The following is an 18668-nucleotide window of genomic DNA, read 5'->3' as shown; positions in this document are numbered from 1 at the left end:
CCCAGGGCTAGTGCCAAGACAGACAAAGAGTAGGTGCTTAATATATGCTGAATGAATAAATAATTAAAGCATAGGCAGTTATTCACAACTGGCTAAAATATCTTCCTGTATAATCTTGTACATAGCACAGAAAACTGTGTTTAAGGACTCTCCATTTTTCTTGCATATATAATGAATAAACAGAAATATAATTAATATTCAGTACAAAGCTCCAGATCTATAGAACCATGAGCCCTATTTTCTCTATTCCAAAACATTTCTTGGATATAAATTCTGGATTGGAAGCAGGGCCATGTGATGACTTCCATAGGCCCTAGGTACTCTCATTTCTAAAGGTCCCACTGTGGCACAGTAAAGTGTACACATATGCCACATTAAGTGTGTGTGTCTGGGTGTGAATTATATACATATACATGTGCGTGTATATATATATATATATATATAATATTTTTATTTCTATATTCAATTAAATATATTCTATTTAAAATATATTTATATTTCTATAATTACTAAGTATAAACATGAAAATATTTAATAACTTTGCTTTCAAAATTATACATTTCACCTTTATAATTTTCTTACAACATTTTGAAACCATAATCCTTTTTCAGGTCTCAAACACTCTTGTAGATTTTGTGTGTGTGTGTGTGTGTGTGTGTGTGTGTGTGGTACGCGGGCCTCTCACTGTTGTGGCCTCTCCCGTTGCGGAGCTCAGGCTCTGGATGCGCAGGCTCAGCGGCCATGGCTCACCGGTCCAGCCGCTCTGCGCATGTGGGATCTTCCCGGACCGGGGCACGAACCCGTGTCCCCTGCATCAGCAGGCGGACTCTCAACCACTGCGCCACCAGGGAAGCACTCCTGTAGATTTTTGAAAAAGGCTGTGGGACCTGGGAGTGTGCACCTGTGGCCTCTGATTTGGAACCCCGGTCTGTCCTACACCATAGTGAGTATTCAATGAGCTCCTGCTGAGGAACAGACACTGTGTGAGGTCTTGGGGAGATGGAAGCAAATGGGAAGAGAGTTCACAGTGCACCTGAGAAAACAAATTTGCAGCTCATTAGGATGGAATGTGATTGATACTATGGGAGCACATAGAGAGACCGATTAGTTCTCTGCAGAACTAACTGGGTCTGGATCTGTGGATCTAGGGGTGTGACAGCCAGAGTCTGGAAGGCACTTGGAAAAGGAGCCTCGATTGCAAAGCCAAGGAGTTTGGACCCGTCGTACAGATAAGCGAAGTCCCTGTGGGCTTTTAAGCCAACGAGTGGCGAGGTATTAGCTATGCTTTATGAGAACTCATTGCCCTGTGGGGGACTTGCTCCTTTGGGGTGATTCAAGTGTGGGATCCAGCACCCCACCCCAACTTGAGCCAGGATGTCTCTGCTTTCATCCATTTTGTAGGCTGGATTTCACATACACTTTTCATTTGAGAAATGTAGGATAAAACTCCCTGAAGACCAGGTCTTTTTGTTCACAAATGAGCCTAAAATTGGCAGAGAAGGTGCTAAATAAATATTTGTTGAATGAGTATGAATGTTTGATAGAGAGAATTGATTCAAGTGTTCTGATAGTTTAGACTATTATTCAGCAATTTCTCACCCCACTCCCCTTCCCACTGTGGACAGACTGTATTTCCCCAGATTAAGATGTTCATTTGGGCCATGAAACTTGTCTTAGCAAGGGAATGTTGTTGATATGATGTGTTAGTTGAAATGTGCTTACATAGTTGGGTTCATCCTTCTGTGCTCTTGCCTTTTGTGATAAGAAAAATATGCCTTAACTAGACTTATTGTGATCATTTTTCAATTCTTACAAATATCAAATGATGTTGTACAACTGTAAGTAATTTAATGTTACATGCCAATTACACCTCCATAAATTAAAGAAGGAGGAGGAGAAGGAGGAAGAAGAAGAGGAAGAGAGGAAAGAATAAGAATATGCCTTAATTAGCTGCTGGCCAAGGAGAATAAGATGTGGACCTGAACTGCCGCTTGACACATGTATACACCTTGTAACCACGGTCACACTACAGAATATTTTCCATCATCCCCCAAAGTTCCCTTGTGTTCCTTTACAGTAAAATTTCACCCATCTCTGGGCCCAGGCAATCACTGATCTGTTTTCAGTAACTACAGATTTGTTTTGACTACTCTAAAACTTCACATAAAAGGAATCATATGGTAAGGACTGTTTTGTGTCTGAATTCTTTCATTCAGCACAACCATGTGGCTTTGTGTATCAGTAGTTTGTTACTTTTTATCACTGAATAGTATTTCAATTACGGATATAGCATAATATCTTCATCCATTTGCATGCTCATAGATGTTTGGATTCTTTTCAGGTTCTGTTATTTTGAAAATAAACCGAACATACAAGATTTTGTGTGGACATGTATTTTTATTTCTCGTGAATAAATACCTAGGAGTGGAATTGCTGCATTGGATAGTAATTATACTCCTACTTTTATTGGAAACTATGAAATTATTTTCAAAAATGGTTGTACCATTTTATATTCCCACCACTTGATATTGTCAGTCTTTATAAATTTAGTCATTCTCAGGCTTCCCTGGTGGCGCAGTGGTTGAGAGTCCACATGCTGATGCAGGGGACACGGGTTCGTGCCCCGGTCCGGGAAGATCCCACATGCCATGGAGCAGCTGGGCCCGTGAGCCATGGCCACTGAGCCTGCGTGTCCGGAGGCTGTTAAGATGGCATCTAGGGGTGTGTGTGTGTGTGTGTGTGTGTGTGTGTGTGTGTGTGTGTGTGTGTGTGTGTGTGTGTGTGTGTGTGTGTGCTTTTTAAGCAAAACTCTGGTCATTGATATACTGAAGGGGTGATAAAGGAATTCAGACAATTATTTCAAACCAGGTTATGATATTGCTGCAAAATCCCACTTTTGAGTGTTAAAGCTGAATATTACCTTCATTCTCTTTGTACTCCTTGTAACAAGCCATAATGGTCTCTTCTCTTTCACTCCACTATCCCAGTTGGATGGCTGTCACAAGCCAATGAGGCAAGAGTTTGCAAACTCCAAAAGACAAAAGAGAAAGTCCGTTAATAAGTTGAAAAATGACACATCTTTTAATGACTGTTTCTGATGCTACTTAGGGGGAGGAGGTAGATATCAGGGATGTAGAGAGGCTTGGCTCACTTTTGGGAAAAGAGCTTCTAAGGATAATTAAAGACACTTAGGGATCCTTGAGAGACCTGCCGGGTTACATGGCTGTAAGATCAATGGAAACGTGCTCATCTGTGGTTATGGCTAATAAATCCTATGTTGGAATTTTGCTTTGTTTTATAGGAACACTTTGGTCTTTTCACTTCCTTGGATGCCATCAATATGACAGTGGTGACCATATTTCATTGGTCTAATTCCAGCTTCAGCAGCTGATTGGAGATCTGAGAACAAGACCAATCTGCATTCTTTCTCACTCACTAGGTACTCCACATACAGTAGAAGATAACTCCAAGTGTGAGAGTCTTTCCAAAGCTTTTCTAAGTTGAAATTAGTCTATTCAGTCAATAAATATTTATCTGCCATCAACAAAATGAAAAGGCAACCTGCAGAATGGGAAAAAATACTCGCAAACCATCCATCTGATAAGGGGTTAATATTTAAAATAGATAAAGAAATCATGCAACTGAATAGCAAAAGAAAAAATACCAATCTGATTAAAATATGGGCAGAGGATCTGAATAGACATTTTTCTAAAGAAGACATACAGATGGCCAACAGGTACATGATAAGGTGCTCAATATTGCTAGTCATCAGAGAAGTGCAAATCTAACCCACGAGATATCACCTTACCCCTGTCAGAATGGCTAGTATCAAAAATACAAGAAATAACAAGTGTTAGTGGAAATGTGGAGAAAAAAAGAATCATTGTACACTACTGCTGGGAATGTAAATTGCTTCAACCACTACGGAAAACAGTATGGAAGTTCTTTAAAGAATTAAAAATAGAGCTACCAATGGTCCAGCAATTCCACTTCTGGATATTTATCTGAAGGAAACAAACAAACAAAACTAACAGGAAAAGGTCTATGCACCTTGATGTTCACTGCAGCATTATTTGCAAGAGCTGAGACATGGAAGCAACCTAAGTGTTCATCGATAGGTGAATGGATAAAGAAAATGTGGTACATATGCATAATGTGAAATATTATTCAGCCATAAAAAAAGAAGGAAATCCTGCTATTTGTGACATGGATGAACTTTGAGGGCATTATGCTAAGTGAGGTAAGACAGACAGAGAAAGACAAATACTGAATGATCTCACTTATATGTGGAATTTAAAAAACAAAAACAAAAAGCCAACTCAGAGATACAGAGAACATATTAGTGGTTACCAGAGGCAGGCCGGGGCAGGGAGGGATAGGGTGCAAAGCTGGTGAAGGGGGTCAAAAGGGACAGACTTCCAGTTATAAAATAAATAAGTCCTGGGATGTAATATACAGCATGGTGACTATAGTTAATAACACTGTATTGCATATCTGAAAGTTGTTGAGATTAGATAAAAAATTTGTAACTGCGGGGTGATGGATGTTAACTAGACTTATTGTGGTGATCATTTTACAATACATATATAAATTGAATCATTATGTTGTACACCTGAAACTAATAGAATGTTCTACCTCAATTATATCTCAATAAAAATATTGGTTGAGTATTTTATTGATGGGGTGTCCAAGAATATATTGTAGTAAAAAAAGTAACTTGCATGTTCGTCACATGGTGAATATTTATTTAATCCCCAAGCACACTGCCTATCACTAAACTAGCATTTATTGAGGTTTTACTGTAATTATTATAAACACTTTCGGGCTCTAAAATGCTGGGCAGACGAATGTGCCATTGTGGAGGATGAAGTAAAAGGGACAGAGCCACCACCAATGTGAGGATGTTAGAGATGGGCGTGGTTTGCTTTGAAAGAATTATGTAACATTACGTCCACCATACTTTTTATTTGGTTCCTTATAATTTTCTAAAATATATCCTTGTGCACTTGATCATTTGATATTAGCCGCAAAGCACTGTGACTTCACTCACTTTGTAGTAAGTCTGATTTAAAAAGCAGTCTAGGGTTTCCCTGGTGGCGCAGTGGTTGAGGGTCCGCCTGCCGATGCAGGGGACACGGATTCGTGCCCTGGTCCGGGATGATCCCTCCCACATGCCGCGGAGCGGCTGGGCCCGTGAGCCATGGCCGCTGAGCCTGCGCGTCCGGAGCCTGTGCTCCGCAACGGCGGGGGTCGCGGGGGTCGCGGGGGGCCCCCCCACGCCTTGTCAGTGAGAGGCCCGCGTACTGCAAAAAAAAGCAGTCTATCTTACCCATCTCTGTAACCCAAAACATAATAGCAAATGCTAAGTGCTCAGTCTTTCTTAAAGAAGTGATGAGTCCCCATTTTGTCCATGAGGAAAGTGATACTCAATGAAGTCCTAACTTGCCCCGCGTTGCACTGCTCAGGAGAGACTCTGCACCAGGACCAGATCATGCTAGCTCTCAAGGAAGAAGTTTCTGATAATCTGAGTTGCTCCGTAATTAAATCCAGTAATCTACTAGGTTCCCTTATTTGAGACAGGGTGCCCTTGGCCATTGAACACACTAGAACAAAAGTCAGAAAACACCTTTTAATGAAACTTCCTGACGTTTGAGGGAAGCATGACTAGCCACTTCTTTGTGGCTCCTGATCTTGGAGGGAAAAATGACCAGTTGCTCTCTGAGAGCCTTTCCTGCAATGAGATCCTATTTTGACCCTGAAGAGCTCTTGTTCTACTCTAAGCATTACATTTGCTAGCAATCTCTCAGATTCAGATCTTTTAATAGAAAATTAATTTAAGCTAATGCAAGAGATACTCCCTTACGCAGGATAGGGCCTTAAATGCTGTTAATCTCTGTGGTTAAGTGAAGCACACTCTCTGTGCACGAAGGATAACCTGAAGGACAGTTTACTGCTGCCCCCTTCTTTCAGGAAGACCTGGAGGTGTTCCATTTATAAACTCTCGTATGAGTACACAGCCCCCCAATGCTCTATCGTTAACTACTGGAGATTTATTAAAGCAAAGCAATACACTGCCAGACAGATATTATTAGAAACATTTTTATTTAAAGTCAGACAATAGAAAGATGTCACAGAAGAAAACTACAGAAACTTGCAACAACAGAATGCAACTTGGAAACGTTTTTAGTAAATGAGAAGGGGGAAAAAAAGATATTCCTGATGTTACCAAGGGATTTGTTAGTCCTCATGTAGAATAATTTATCAATTCAGCAAAGTATATTCTTTGCAGGTGTCTTTTGAACAGACAGTAGATTAATAATTTAGTTAATCTACTAAATTGGTTATCTATTAAAACCCTCCAAAGTGAAACAGTCAAGGCAGCATTTCCCCACCATTTGAGATACAATGTAGGGAACTGAAATAATAACAGTAGGAAGTTAAAAAAAAAAAACACTACTTCATACTGCATAGGTTTAATCTGGATTTCAGCCTACCCTACAGATGGTGCTTGTAAATCTGATAGAAAGTGGGCGACCAGGAATCTGGACACAACACCACCTCCTACCAAACACACAAACACATGACATCCTAGGACACAAGTGCCATCAATGCCCTTACCATGTGCAAGTATAGCAGCTCTAAACTAAAAACAAAATGACCTGGGCCCTAGATTAAAAACAAAATAGCCTAGAACCCTGGATTTATACTGAGCCCTTTCTGAATTCTTGGTGGAAGAGCACTGGGTTTATGGTAGGAAACATAAAATTTTTAAAAACTTTGGCAATTAAGTATAGAAATGACTATTTCTTGATTGTCACTTTTAAAGGAAATTTCATTCTACTTCGGGAAAAGATATTCTCCTATCTTATTTGACTTTTCTCTTAAACACTTGGAGGGCAAATTCCTATAAAATAGAGGTGGACTAAAACCTCTTATCTGTAATACTAGTTAATTATTTTTCACCTCTATTTAAAAAGCACATAAAATGTATAGTCTATCACTGACAACAAACCCCAAGATCTTGCTTGTAATGGAAGTTTGGGAACAACATGACTAATTTTCAAAAATTGGGTCTGTATGTATTTAATTCCTTTACAGTAACCTATATATCACATCACTGACAAAATAATATTATCTAACACAAATTTCGCCATTCCTCTCAACCTTAATGCCCTCACAGAGGTATTAAAATCAGTAGAGTAATGAGCCAAGGAGCATGGAGCCTGATAATTCACAGGGTTGATTTTTTTCTAAAATACTATTACAAGCTATATATTAACTTTTTTCTCATAAATTCTAAGTTCAAAAAACAAGAGATTCAATGATAAACCAAGCTACAATATTATTCCAAGAACTCATAGTTGTTTGAAAAAACAGATTTCCTTTATGCTCACAACTGTAGCACATGACTGTTCTATTCTAAAGGGTAATGAAGGGTGTTTAAGGACAAGACGCAAGACCCAGATTTAGAGTCCAATTCATGACTTGAAAGGGTAAGTTCATGTTAATGGTCTTAGGATAAAATGCTATTGGAAATTCACTAGGTTAGGCATATCTTCATAATTTTGGTTGAATTTTGAGGAGAATAGGAAGGGGGAAATTAGAGCAATATATTTTAAAATAAAAACATGAGACTCTAGCATGTAGTCCTTTCAGATTACAGAAAGAATCCTTCATAGATCTATGGGGATAAATTATGGATCTATCCAAACTTCCACAATGAAGTAGTAAAATTATCTTGTAAGTCTGGAGGACTCTTAGAATTACGAACTATTGTAGAAACATATAACTCCTAAGTAAAGCTGCCATAACCCTACTTTCACATTGTTTGGGTGGGAGGTGAGGAGGGGAGACAAAAAAAGAGAAGGTTGGTGCCCTGTGTCTACTGAAGGAGGTATAATTTATGATTGTACTCTTTCTAATACGATCATGGAATGGCTCTGTCGCATCTACTCTAACAGATGACTGCACCTGTAAAATCTAAACTTGGATGGACGCTGGGAATAAAGCACCCACTGTGTGCGTAGAACTAGGCTTGCTGCAATGGGAAAACAGAAAAGCAAGGAGACACATATGGGTTCTGCCTCCAAAAGCATAACATACAGTTTAAAATGTGCTTTTTATTTCAAAATGAGAAATTCTAAATATTATGTTGACATTAACTTAAAGTCCTTTCTTAGGTATGTATCCTTTCCAAGAAAGGCAGGTTAATTTGGATTTTGTTACAACTGGCGGATACTGCTAATAAATAACATACTTGAAAACATAACGCCAGCAATAACAGCGATTGGTAGCTACTGGCACTGGTTCTGCAAATCACATAAGCTACTTCGGGAAAAGATATTACATAAACACTAAGTCCTAACACATAAGTGAGAAAAACAGCTTTAAACACTCAGACCCTGTTTGGTTACATTTTGTCAAAGCTTAAATTTCCTAAACTCAGCCTTATTTAAACTAATTAAATTTACTAATGACCACTAAATTTTGAACGTAACATTATCAAGTGCTGCCAAACCATTTCTGAAAAGATAATTACAACTCTTCATTCTAGAAATTCACAGAAAGCCCCATATTGAAGGCTGCAGGCACCCTATCAGTGGACTGCTTGACTGCACACCACCTCGCCGAGGTACAGTCTTTAGCACAGACAACCCCTCTGAGGTGTAGCCCTCAGCCCAGGAGGGTGAACTCAGGGAGAACGTCTCCACCGTAGACTCTGTCCTGTGCAAATGGAAATACATTGACAAGCCCTCACATCTAGATCCCTAGGAACTTCTGAACGTCAAGATGCCATTAACCAAAGGAAAATGTACCTTTATCAATATCAAGCAAATGGTCACTAAGAAAGACCTCAATGTCACATGCTTGCAGAAATATATATTAAGAGGTGGGAGTAAATATCCCTAGTGTTTCTAAAAGCCAACAGTCCTTAAATTGACTGAGTTGGCCACTTTGCCCACAACACACATGCTACAATTCAAGCAAGTAAGTCATACGACACTGACTATCAGAGGATTTTCACCCTCCATCAATATCCAACTTGCATAAAATGGGCAGAGCGGTCAGATCTTGAATAGACACTACAAGTCCATAGAGCTCTAAAATAGGAAAGTCCTGTGTTTTACTGATACACAAAATGTTTAAGGAAATTGCCAACTTGATGGGTTAATATTCTCTGAAACAACTTCTCAGGCAATTCTACTCTGTCTCAAATGTGTATCGTCTGAAACTTCAAAGAACTGGTGCACCACACAAACCTTATCATGTTATTTCGGAATCTGTACAACTTAATGCAAACCCAGTGGGAACATAATGATTATGTTTGTGAAAGTCATAAAGCAATTTTATATTTAGAAATACTTAAAAATGATAATTACTTTGCTCCTTACATCAAATCTGTGAACAGTCAAAATTATACCCATTTCACAGAAAACAAACTAGACATTAAGATAAAACACCTATAAGTCAATTCAGAACAAGAATATGAATTCACTGTCATAAACCTCTAGCCCTCATAAGTTCTCCTTTCCTCCCTCTCTCTCTTCTAATTAATTCAGCAAGTAGCTTATACGAACACTCATACAGGATCTTTTTTTTACTAATCAACTATTCTTCTACTCTTAAAATAAGTACGACTAGCAAGGAAAACTACTAAACTCATTACGGCAAGTTAAAAGACAAAGAAACCTAAGCAAACATCATTTCATAATTAGGCTACTTTGGTTGCAACCTAATTCTGGGGTTTAGTGCATATGGCTGGGTAACACAGAGGGTCTGTATAGCAACAGACCTAACTGCTGAGGCAGACTTTGAAATCACTCCAACATCTGGTTCACTTTCAAGATTCAGAATGAGGTCCTAACTAGGAAAGCTCCAGAGACAGGAGTTGGGAGCAAACTAAACAAGACATGGGAAAGTAGCTGCTCAGTCGAAATTATGATCATCTGGGTATCCCAATTCACACCCTGAAATATCCCACTCTATTCAACATCAAAGAGAACAGGTATAAAACTCTCACAAACCAGTGTGAATAGTTAAGTTACATCTCAACCAATGAGTCTAGCAGAATCTTTAAAGACAGTTATTTCTGTTATCTGTAAATGTTTGGCTTCCAAGAATAGGGACATAATGTACTTTTCAGTGTAATAGTGTAAATCAAATTAGATGGACTCTAAACACCAATTCACCTTACAAGGAGCTTATTAATAATTAGAGAGAATGGCTATTTATTAAATTTTGGTAAGAAAATGAGAAAAAAGAATATTAAGATAATCCAGGTTGATAGGATATAATAGAATATTCCCTAAAGTTATCTCAATTAAAAAGCATTACAAATAAAAATCATTATTTTAAACATAAATAAAACATTTTCATAAAGAATATATTGTTAAATTTGAACGTAAGTTCAAACTTTCTTGTAAAATAGCCTCTAGGCCACTAGCCGATGTAACAGGGGCTCAAGAATACTAAGTAAATGAACTTACTTTTAGTAAGTAAGTATTAATGGTTTTTAAACCTTACTTTTAAATTAATCTTTTAATATCTCTCTTAGTAAAAAGGATCTTCTGTTAAGAATCTGGAAAAAAATTTGGATTCCATTTTGATTTTTAACAATCCAAATTATCTTTTTGTGTGTGATATTTTAAATGTAAACAGCATCACTTACAATAATCATAAAATCATGAATTAAAGATTTGCTAAAATTTTCAATTTAATTACTAAAATTCAGCAATTTTACTGATTTTATCCTGATAAAGGAATATTATTCTTAGGAATATAAATGTGTCTATATAAATTTTTTTCTGTCAGTTTTATCCAGTTTACTGACTTTTCAATTAACAATAAAGTTCGTTTGGACAGTAAGTCAGAAAATTCTTTCTATCATGGCTTTGAACTGCATTTTTTAACCCAAAAACATTATCCAGAACCATTTTAGGCTACAATGTAACCAAAGTATAAATAGTAGGAACTCACATTCCCTTGAACAACTGTCCTTCCACTCAGAACACTATGAACTTCTTAGGTAGGCAGGCAGAATTCTTGTTCACAACTGCAACCCCATTTAAGCACGGAATCAGAGCAAAAAAAGTAAAAAGTGAAGAAGGGAATAGAAAGGATATACATTAGTGTTAAACCATATGCTATCTGAGTGTTAGGTTCCCACATAAATATTTTGCCGTATATTTTAAAAATCACTTCTCAAGGACTGATTTCCTCTACTTCCATTATCTTTTATAATGAAATACTCCTTTTCAAGTTACTTATTAGAGTTGTTACTGGCAAATACTGTCACATACCTCTAGGTCAAGATATTAATATATACACTTAGCCTGAAACTAAGTGTACTACTTAGTTTTAGTTATAAATAATATATGTATAAAACAGGTAGGGTTGCCATTATTTATATACTGCAATAAATATACAAGAATGAGTACAAATTATTTTTCATAAAAATACAACTTCTAATCAATTCAGGAGGTTTCCGAGCTATGGAGACATTGAATACATTAAAACACCAGGCAGTCTCCTCTGTTATAGAATGCCAGTCAGGTGAGATCTGAAAGAGATTCTTTATTGGTAGCCAGATACAGTTGACTATACCATCTCTGTGTTTTCTCGCTATTTAAGAAAAAATATAGAACCTGGACATTTAAAACATTATCAATGAAATAATCACCACAGACTCACTGGATCTTTTAAAATTTTGTTAAAAATTGCCAAAGTCATGATGAATACAATGATTGCAGCAACATCATTTGAAAAAGTAATATAAATTATGCTGCTAAAGACAAAAAACATCGAAACGCATAAACATCATAATGTAACACAGCAGTAACTCATAACTATTAATATGAAAAATTAAATTTAAAAAGTTATGTTAGAGAACTCGGGAATTTTTCACTTTAGCAAAACATTCTATTTATATATCTCCAACTTCTATGATACAGTATACCATAAAATACTTTTAAAAGGTACAACATTCAAATGCTTCATTTACACAAATAATATTGCCAGTACTAATAAAAGTGATGCCCTTAAACATGAACTGCTCTGCTAATTATGATTTTAAAAGTGTTTTACTTCAAAAAAAAAATGTTTTACTTCATTTTACATTTTAGCTAGCAGTTAGCATTACATATTAATCAGTTCTGTGTTGACAAATAGGATCCTAGTCAAAATACTGTTTCTGAAAAGTAATGTACATTATATTGCTTGAAACTAATAACCATATAAAAGTGGTAATCATTTATCTAAACACTGATTATGAAAGACAACTGGCATATATTCAGGCAGAGTGTTGAGTTCATGATGGTTTATTTACAATAAAAGTACTTTTACTGAAGCTAACATGATATATAGGTTTCTATGTCAATTACTACAGTCTCTTAAAATTATAAAAATATTATATAAAATACCACAGGCTTTAGAGGATATAACTTCATGTGGTTCTGATACTAGCAGCTGAAAAGTGTTTATAATTTAAAAATAAATAAACTATAGAGGTAAACCAGTTACAAAACAGCAGGGGACTGCAATAGTCACAAGAGTGAAAAGAACTGCTTAATTACACAATAGCTAACAAAACGGTGAAGCAGTTGGATCAAAAGTTTTAAAAACCTCTTTCAGAGATTTGTCATCTGTTGCTCTACGAGGATCATCATCTGGGGTGGGGCTCACCTGACCCGGCTGCTTTGACTGTCTTGGATCACTGTACTGGGGTCTAATTAAGCCTGTTAATGCCTGAATCGGAAGACTGTGCACTGCTGGGACCTGAACGGTACTGGAACTCCCAAGAATATCTGCCTGTGGGTCAGCCGGCCCATCAACAGTGACGTCCACATTTGGAGCGATTTTCTGTGGTAGGACTGCTTCTCCAGGAGGAGGCTCGTTTTTATCACTACTTTTTAAACCACCACCTTTTTTCTGGTTCTCTGCATTTTCTGTTGCTAGCTCTGATGTAGATGATGAACTATGCTCCCTAGGGTCATACAAACTAATAGCACTAAGAACTGAACCTGGAGTTCCTAGGGGAAGGCCAGCTGAAGATGAGAGTTTAGGGGCATATGGAGGCAAAGCCCCGGGACCAGAATTGCTAGATACTGCCCCTAAGGGCTGTGATGAACCAGAGTTTGATCTGGCTAAATGAGGGGCACCCTTTGATGTATGTGAATCCTTCATAACTGCTTGATGAGACTCTGTATTATGCAGTCTGTGAAGTCTAGGATCAAAATTTTTTTGCAGCCTAGGATCTCCTAATTTACTTCCTGAACTATGTAAGTCTCCAAATTGTTCTAGGTAGCCTTCTCTGTTTGCTGTGTTAATTTTGGCTTTGGCTGCTAGTTTTGCATCAGTGGGCATTGTGCTTTGACGAAGATCACTTTTTGTATTCCATAACCTACTGAGCCTCTGATCAGCTATAAGAGGGGGCAGAGGTAAATTGATTGAAGATACTGGGTCAGGTTTAGGTAAAGGGACTGGAAGTAAGTCTTCTGGAGCCCACACGATGTGTTTTGCAAAGTTGGGTTTGGTTAGGGTAATATCCATTTTAATGTGACTAAACTGTCTCAGTTGTGACCTTGGATCCTGGAGCACTATACCAGGTAAAGAATCCAAAGGTATTAAGAAAGCTTTTTCTCTCAGTTCTCTTTCTGTATCTTCATCATCATCGTCTCCTCTTTTGTGTTTGACATTAGAGCCAGTATTTCCATGATGTAAATCAAACTTTGCTCCAACAACAGAAGAACCTACATGACCACTTCCATTCCCTCTTAATTTCCTGGGATCCCAAGCAAGTCTAAGATCCAGTGGGGTAGACTCAGAAGATTTTCTAACGTCTTGCCTTGAGATAGTCCTAAGTCTAGGGTCAACAACTTGGCTTCCTTTATTTTTCTCTTTAGCAAGTCTTGGATCAGTAGGAGTGCTGAGTTCTGTGGAAGGTTGTTGTTGACTCCTTAAAGTTTCTGTTTGTTTCTGCAATGTTTTCAGTATTGACTTGACACTGCTTCCTTCTTCCTCTTCACTACTGGAATACCAGTTAACAGTATCATCTAAATGCAGACAAAAACTATGGTAAAGAATGAAGCATTCATATTTGGCCTTAATTAAGATGAAAAAAACACATATACTATTTCTGAAATAAGTGTAGTCTAACTTCAAGAAAACGCATCATAGAAATGACAGTTTCAAGATAAGGAACAAGATAAGATGCGGTATAACAATTAACAATTCAGTCACTATACTTTATAAAGAAAGAAGTATGATATTAGAACATGTGTAATGTCCTTCTAGTCAGAGAACAGTCTGAACCTTTCATTCCAACTGGCCAAAGGGAGCTCAGAAATGTGTGGTAAGACAGAGTTGGGGGAGAAGGGAAAACACTCTTGAAAAGGAATACCAAAATGTTTTGGCTCTCTTTAATTCAAGCAATCCCTTAAACTTCATAGCTCTGGATTTATCAGGATAACAAGGGAGAGCTATAAAAGAAAATATCTGGAAAGAAAACAAAACACTAACAATGATGGTTAAGGAAGCAAAGGGAACCAAGCAAGTGTGGGCTCACGTGGGGACTTTTCACTCATACTATATTTTTAGATGTTTGACCTGTGTGACTATATTAATTATTCAAACATTAAATTAAAAACAACAAAGAAAACTAACAGCCTGAAATTTATATACTTTAACTTTAGGAGAACACTTTGGACCTTACTCTTAAAGCCTATGTAACCCTAGTGCATTAGGCACAATGTTAAGACGCTTAAGCATCAGAGGTCTTCTCTCTAGTAGAGAAGGGAATAAAAACTGATGCTTCAGGAAGGCGAGTCTCCTTCCTCTCCATTAAAACACACATACATTATCTCTGAATTGGCCATATATATGTATATATATATATATGTATATATATATACACACACACACACGCACATATATATATACACGAACATATGTACACACACATATTCATACATATCCTAGAATATCTTGGATCAACAGAATAGCATATATATTCTCACTTTTACCTCATCTCATTGCTCACTAATGTGTTCCCACAACATCGAACTTTAGTGTTACACACTTAGTTTGAGCAGAACAGTGCTGACAAAACAAGCACTCGGTAAAGCAATTATACTCCAATAAAGAAGTTAAAAAAAAAATACATAGAACAGATCCTTCCCTCACAGCCCTCAGAAGGAATCCACCCTGACGACACCTAGATCTGACTTCTGGCCCCCAGAACTGTGAGACAATAAATATCTGTTGTTTAAGCCAAAACAACAACAACAAAAAAAAAACAAGCACTCATATTTAGGGTGGGGATGTGGCTTAAAATAGTATATATCAATATTATATCACAATGGCAAAAAGTTTTACTCATATCTCAGTGTCTGAAAAAACTACTTCTAGACACTGGATCTTTTTTTTTTTTTCTTTGACTTCCAGGAAGTCTAGAGCTAGACTTGTGATTCACTTTCAGCTGTTGTAGTTATTTTAAATATTTCTGTATAGGAGTTTCACTCCTCATAGAATTTGGTACTTGATCCAGATAGGTAAGACAATCCAAATCTGATCCAAATAGGTAAGATGCTATTTTATTTTCACTTTTATATCAATATATTTTATAAGCCATCTTAAATTCTTTTTGGAATAAGAATGAATATAGAGCAGAAAGAAAGTAGAACAGTAGAGAAAGGTCAGTGGAAAGCAGATATTAGATAGAAAATGATAGTTAAGAGTTTTCTATCAGCATTTTATCAAAGGACAAATAAAATTTATAAAGGCAATAAAATTTCTAACAATGAACAAAAACACAAAAAAACCTAGCTGTTTAAGAAGTTTTCTGTATTCCGAGTAAACACGCCTCATAAAACATTACCAATTTTATAGTATTACAGTATAAAATTTTATATCATGTAGAAAAGTTTTAATTTTCTTATTTATGAAAACATAAAGCTTTGTTACACTTTAAAGAAAGATTACCATTAAAATGGTTGCATATTAAAATTAGTACCTAAAAGAGTACACATAAATTTTACAGGAAATTAACTTATTAGAAATTCCTCATTTCCCTGTCATGCTAAATAAATGAAGAGTTAATAACACCGTTTTTGAAAACATAACAATGTTTATATAATAGCTTGTAGCTACCTAGTTATTCATAAATTTCATGGTTTTTTTTTTTTGGCTGCACCTCGAGATATGCAAAACTTCCTAGACCAGGGATCAAACCCGTTTCCCCTGCAGTGGAAGTGCAGAGTCTTAACCACTGGACTGCCAGGGAAGCCCTAAATTTCATGTTTAACAGTGGCCAAACACATCAATTTTGTAATTCATAAGAAGAACTGGGTGGGCTTCCCTGGTGGCGCAGTGGTTGGGAGTCCGCCTGCCAATGCAGGGGACGCGGGTTCGTGCCCCGGTCCGGGAAGATCCCACATGTCGCGGAGCGGCTGGGCCCGTGAGCCATGGCTGCTGAGCCTGTGCGTCTGGAGCCTGTGCTCCACAACGGGAGAGGCCACGACAGTGAGGAAAAAAAAAAAAAAAAAAAAAGAAGAACTGGGTGATTTAAAGCTCTCTGCCCTTAACTGAGTTAACTAATTGCTGTACACTTATCAATATCAAAAATACTAAGGGAAACTTAGTGTCTCCATGTAGCCTTTTACATTAAAAATAATATTCCTTAATAACATAGAACCTGAAGTATACAGCCTCTGCCCATGAAAATCTAATAATCAAATAACTTTGAGCTTGAGTTACAGGTTAAAATTCCTTAAATGGAAGGTATCTTGTTCCTGTTCTATTTCTTTTCTTTAAAAAAAAAAAAAAAGAAAGAAAAAAGGCTTAATAGCAAGTCTGCTTGCCCAGGCCTCACACTCCAGCTTCAGATCTCTTTACCGCTTCAAATCAAACCCTCTGCAATTAACTACTAATGCATCAATGGCACTGGAAACTACAAGCAATCCCAAGAAGATAGGAGCTATGAGATAAATTGGAAATAGAATAGATAGTTCACAGGAACTCATTTTTCAAATTTAAACTTATTCAAGACCATTTCAGGAACTGAGTGATCCAAACAGGTAAGATGCTATCATACCACCTGACATACCTTCTTCCTTGCTTGGTGCCCTCTGAGGTTGGGTGCTGCCTGGTTCTTCATCTTCTTGGTATTTCTGAGTAAGTCTAACAAAAAGAGCTCTCTGCACTGCAGGGAGGAGACCTGGTGCAGGCAGGGGGCCATGGCCTGTCACATTACTGCTGCTGTCAGACCCACTCCCGCGGGTAGGTGAGTCTTGAACGATAGGAGGCTGATGCTGGGCAAATTCACCATGCCACGTCCCATCTACATACATAACACAGAAAGAGACACTGATTTAGCATAAAACTCCACTAGACAAGTACCACTGTGAGTTGTAAGAAACTGAGTTACAATAATATCACATTTGATTATCAGATTATTATGTGATTATAAGCACTTTTTAAGGTTATCTAAAGTTCTATTGTTACAGATATTTGGTTATATTTAAATCATATTTTAATGTTTCAATTTCATCACATTTTATGTTGTTTTAGTTAAAACATGCATTCTTTTCATGCTTTTAAAGAAAAATAGGACTCCAGATATTTTAAATTAGAAATGAGTTATTTCAAAAGGTAAGCTTACCACCAGAGTTATTGGGTGGCTGAAAATTATGTACAGCATGCTGTGAATAGTAATTATCATAAAACTCAGCTGGGTTTTGTAAGGACTCATAATTGGTATTGAGCTGCATTTCACCAGGACTTTGCAGGTGTGATGAACCTGGAGAACAGTGATTCTCTCTAGGTACTTTCATCATGTGTTCTGGAAAGCCAGGGCAATGGTAAGCACCACTCATATTTGGTGGTGTCAAAGGTGTATCTGGTTGAATAAGTACTCCCGCTTGACTGTGAGGGCCTACAATTCCAGGTGGACCAGGAGGCAAAGGTGGGCTCTGTGGCATTGGTAGACCAGGAGGTCCTGCGCATGGATGATGTCCAGGGGAGCCTGGGTGCATCACAGGACTGTTGTGTCCCTGAGACATATTAGGTCCGGGACCTGGACTTGACCCAGAACTATACATATGTTGAGTATGCGGGCTGCTTTCCTGAAATTGTGGTCCTGGTGGTGAGGCACTGTTATAAAATGCTGGTGGCCTGTAGACAAAAGAATAATATTTCTTAGTTCAAAGAAAAGAGGCAAACAAGAATGTTACATTTCTAAATAGATATTGGTTGAATGTTTTACGGTATCAGAAGAGAAAACTATATTTTTAAGAAGCAGTTTATTCCATATTATCTATAAGTAGAAACACCAACATATGTATCCTGCCTTCATTTTAGCACGCAGTTTTCTAAATTGCTGCTTACTATCATCTGTTCTAAAACTTAATATTGATGTTTTGAAAAACATACAAAGATAAATAAGATTCATCTCTAATCCTATCACCCAGAGATAAAATTTTTGATTGGTTCTCTTCTAATCCTTTTTCTAGGCGCACACAGACCTTTTTGTAACAAAATTAGAATTATACTATATAAACGTACTGCTAGTATTACAATTTCTAATTGGTTATTGCTTGATATAAAAAGATTTTAGTTTTTGAATGTCGCTCTTCTTTCTGGGCATCTTACTGATTTAATTACAGTTGGCCCTC

General features: G+C 37.2%; 1 protein-coding gene across 1 annotated transcript in view; it reads right to left on the bottom strand.

Moving 5' to 3' along the window:
- Positions 1-11555: 11555 nt before the first annotated feature.
- The window catches only part of ZC3H6 (zinc finger CCCH-type containing 6), a 52880-nt gene continuing 45767 nt past the window's right edge, over positions 11556-18668 (bottom strand). The window contains exons 10-12 of the mRNA XM_059079073.2: positions 17657-18168; positions 17102-17335; positions 11556-14051 (exon numbers count right to left, since the gene is read on the bottom strand). Coding sequence (XP_058935056.1) covers positions 12580-14051; positions 17102-17335; positions 17657-18168 — 2218 coding nt within the window. The 3' untranslated portion in view covers positions 11556-12579. The remainder of the gene's footprint in view (positions 14052-17101; positions 17336-17656; positions 18169-18668) is intronic.

The sequence above is a fragment of the Kogia breviceps genome, chromosome 11 (assembly GCF_026419965.1).
Source record: "Kogia breviceps isolate mKogBre1 chromosome 11, mKogBre1 haplotype 1, whole genome shotgun sequence".
NCBI classification, from domain to species: Eukaryota; Metazoa; Chordata; class Mammalia; order Artiodactyla; family Physeteridae; genus Kogia; species Kogia breviceps.
The sequence above is the reverse complement of the archived record's forward strand: the minus strand, read 5'-3'. Positions and strand labels throughout refer to the sequence as shown.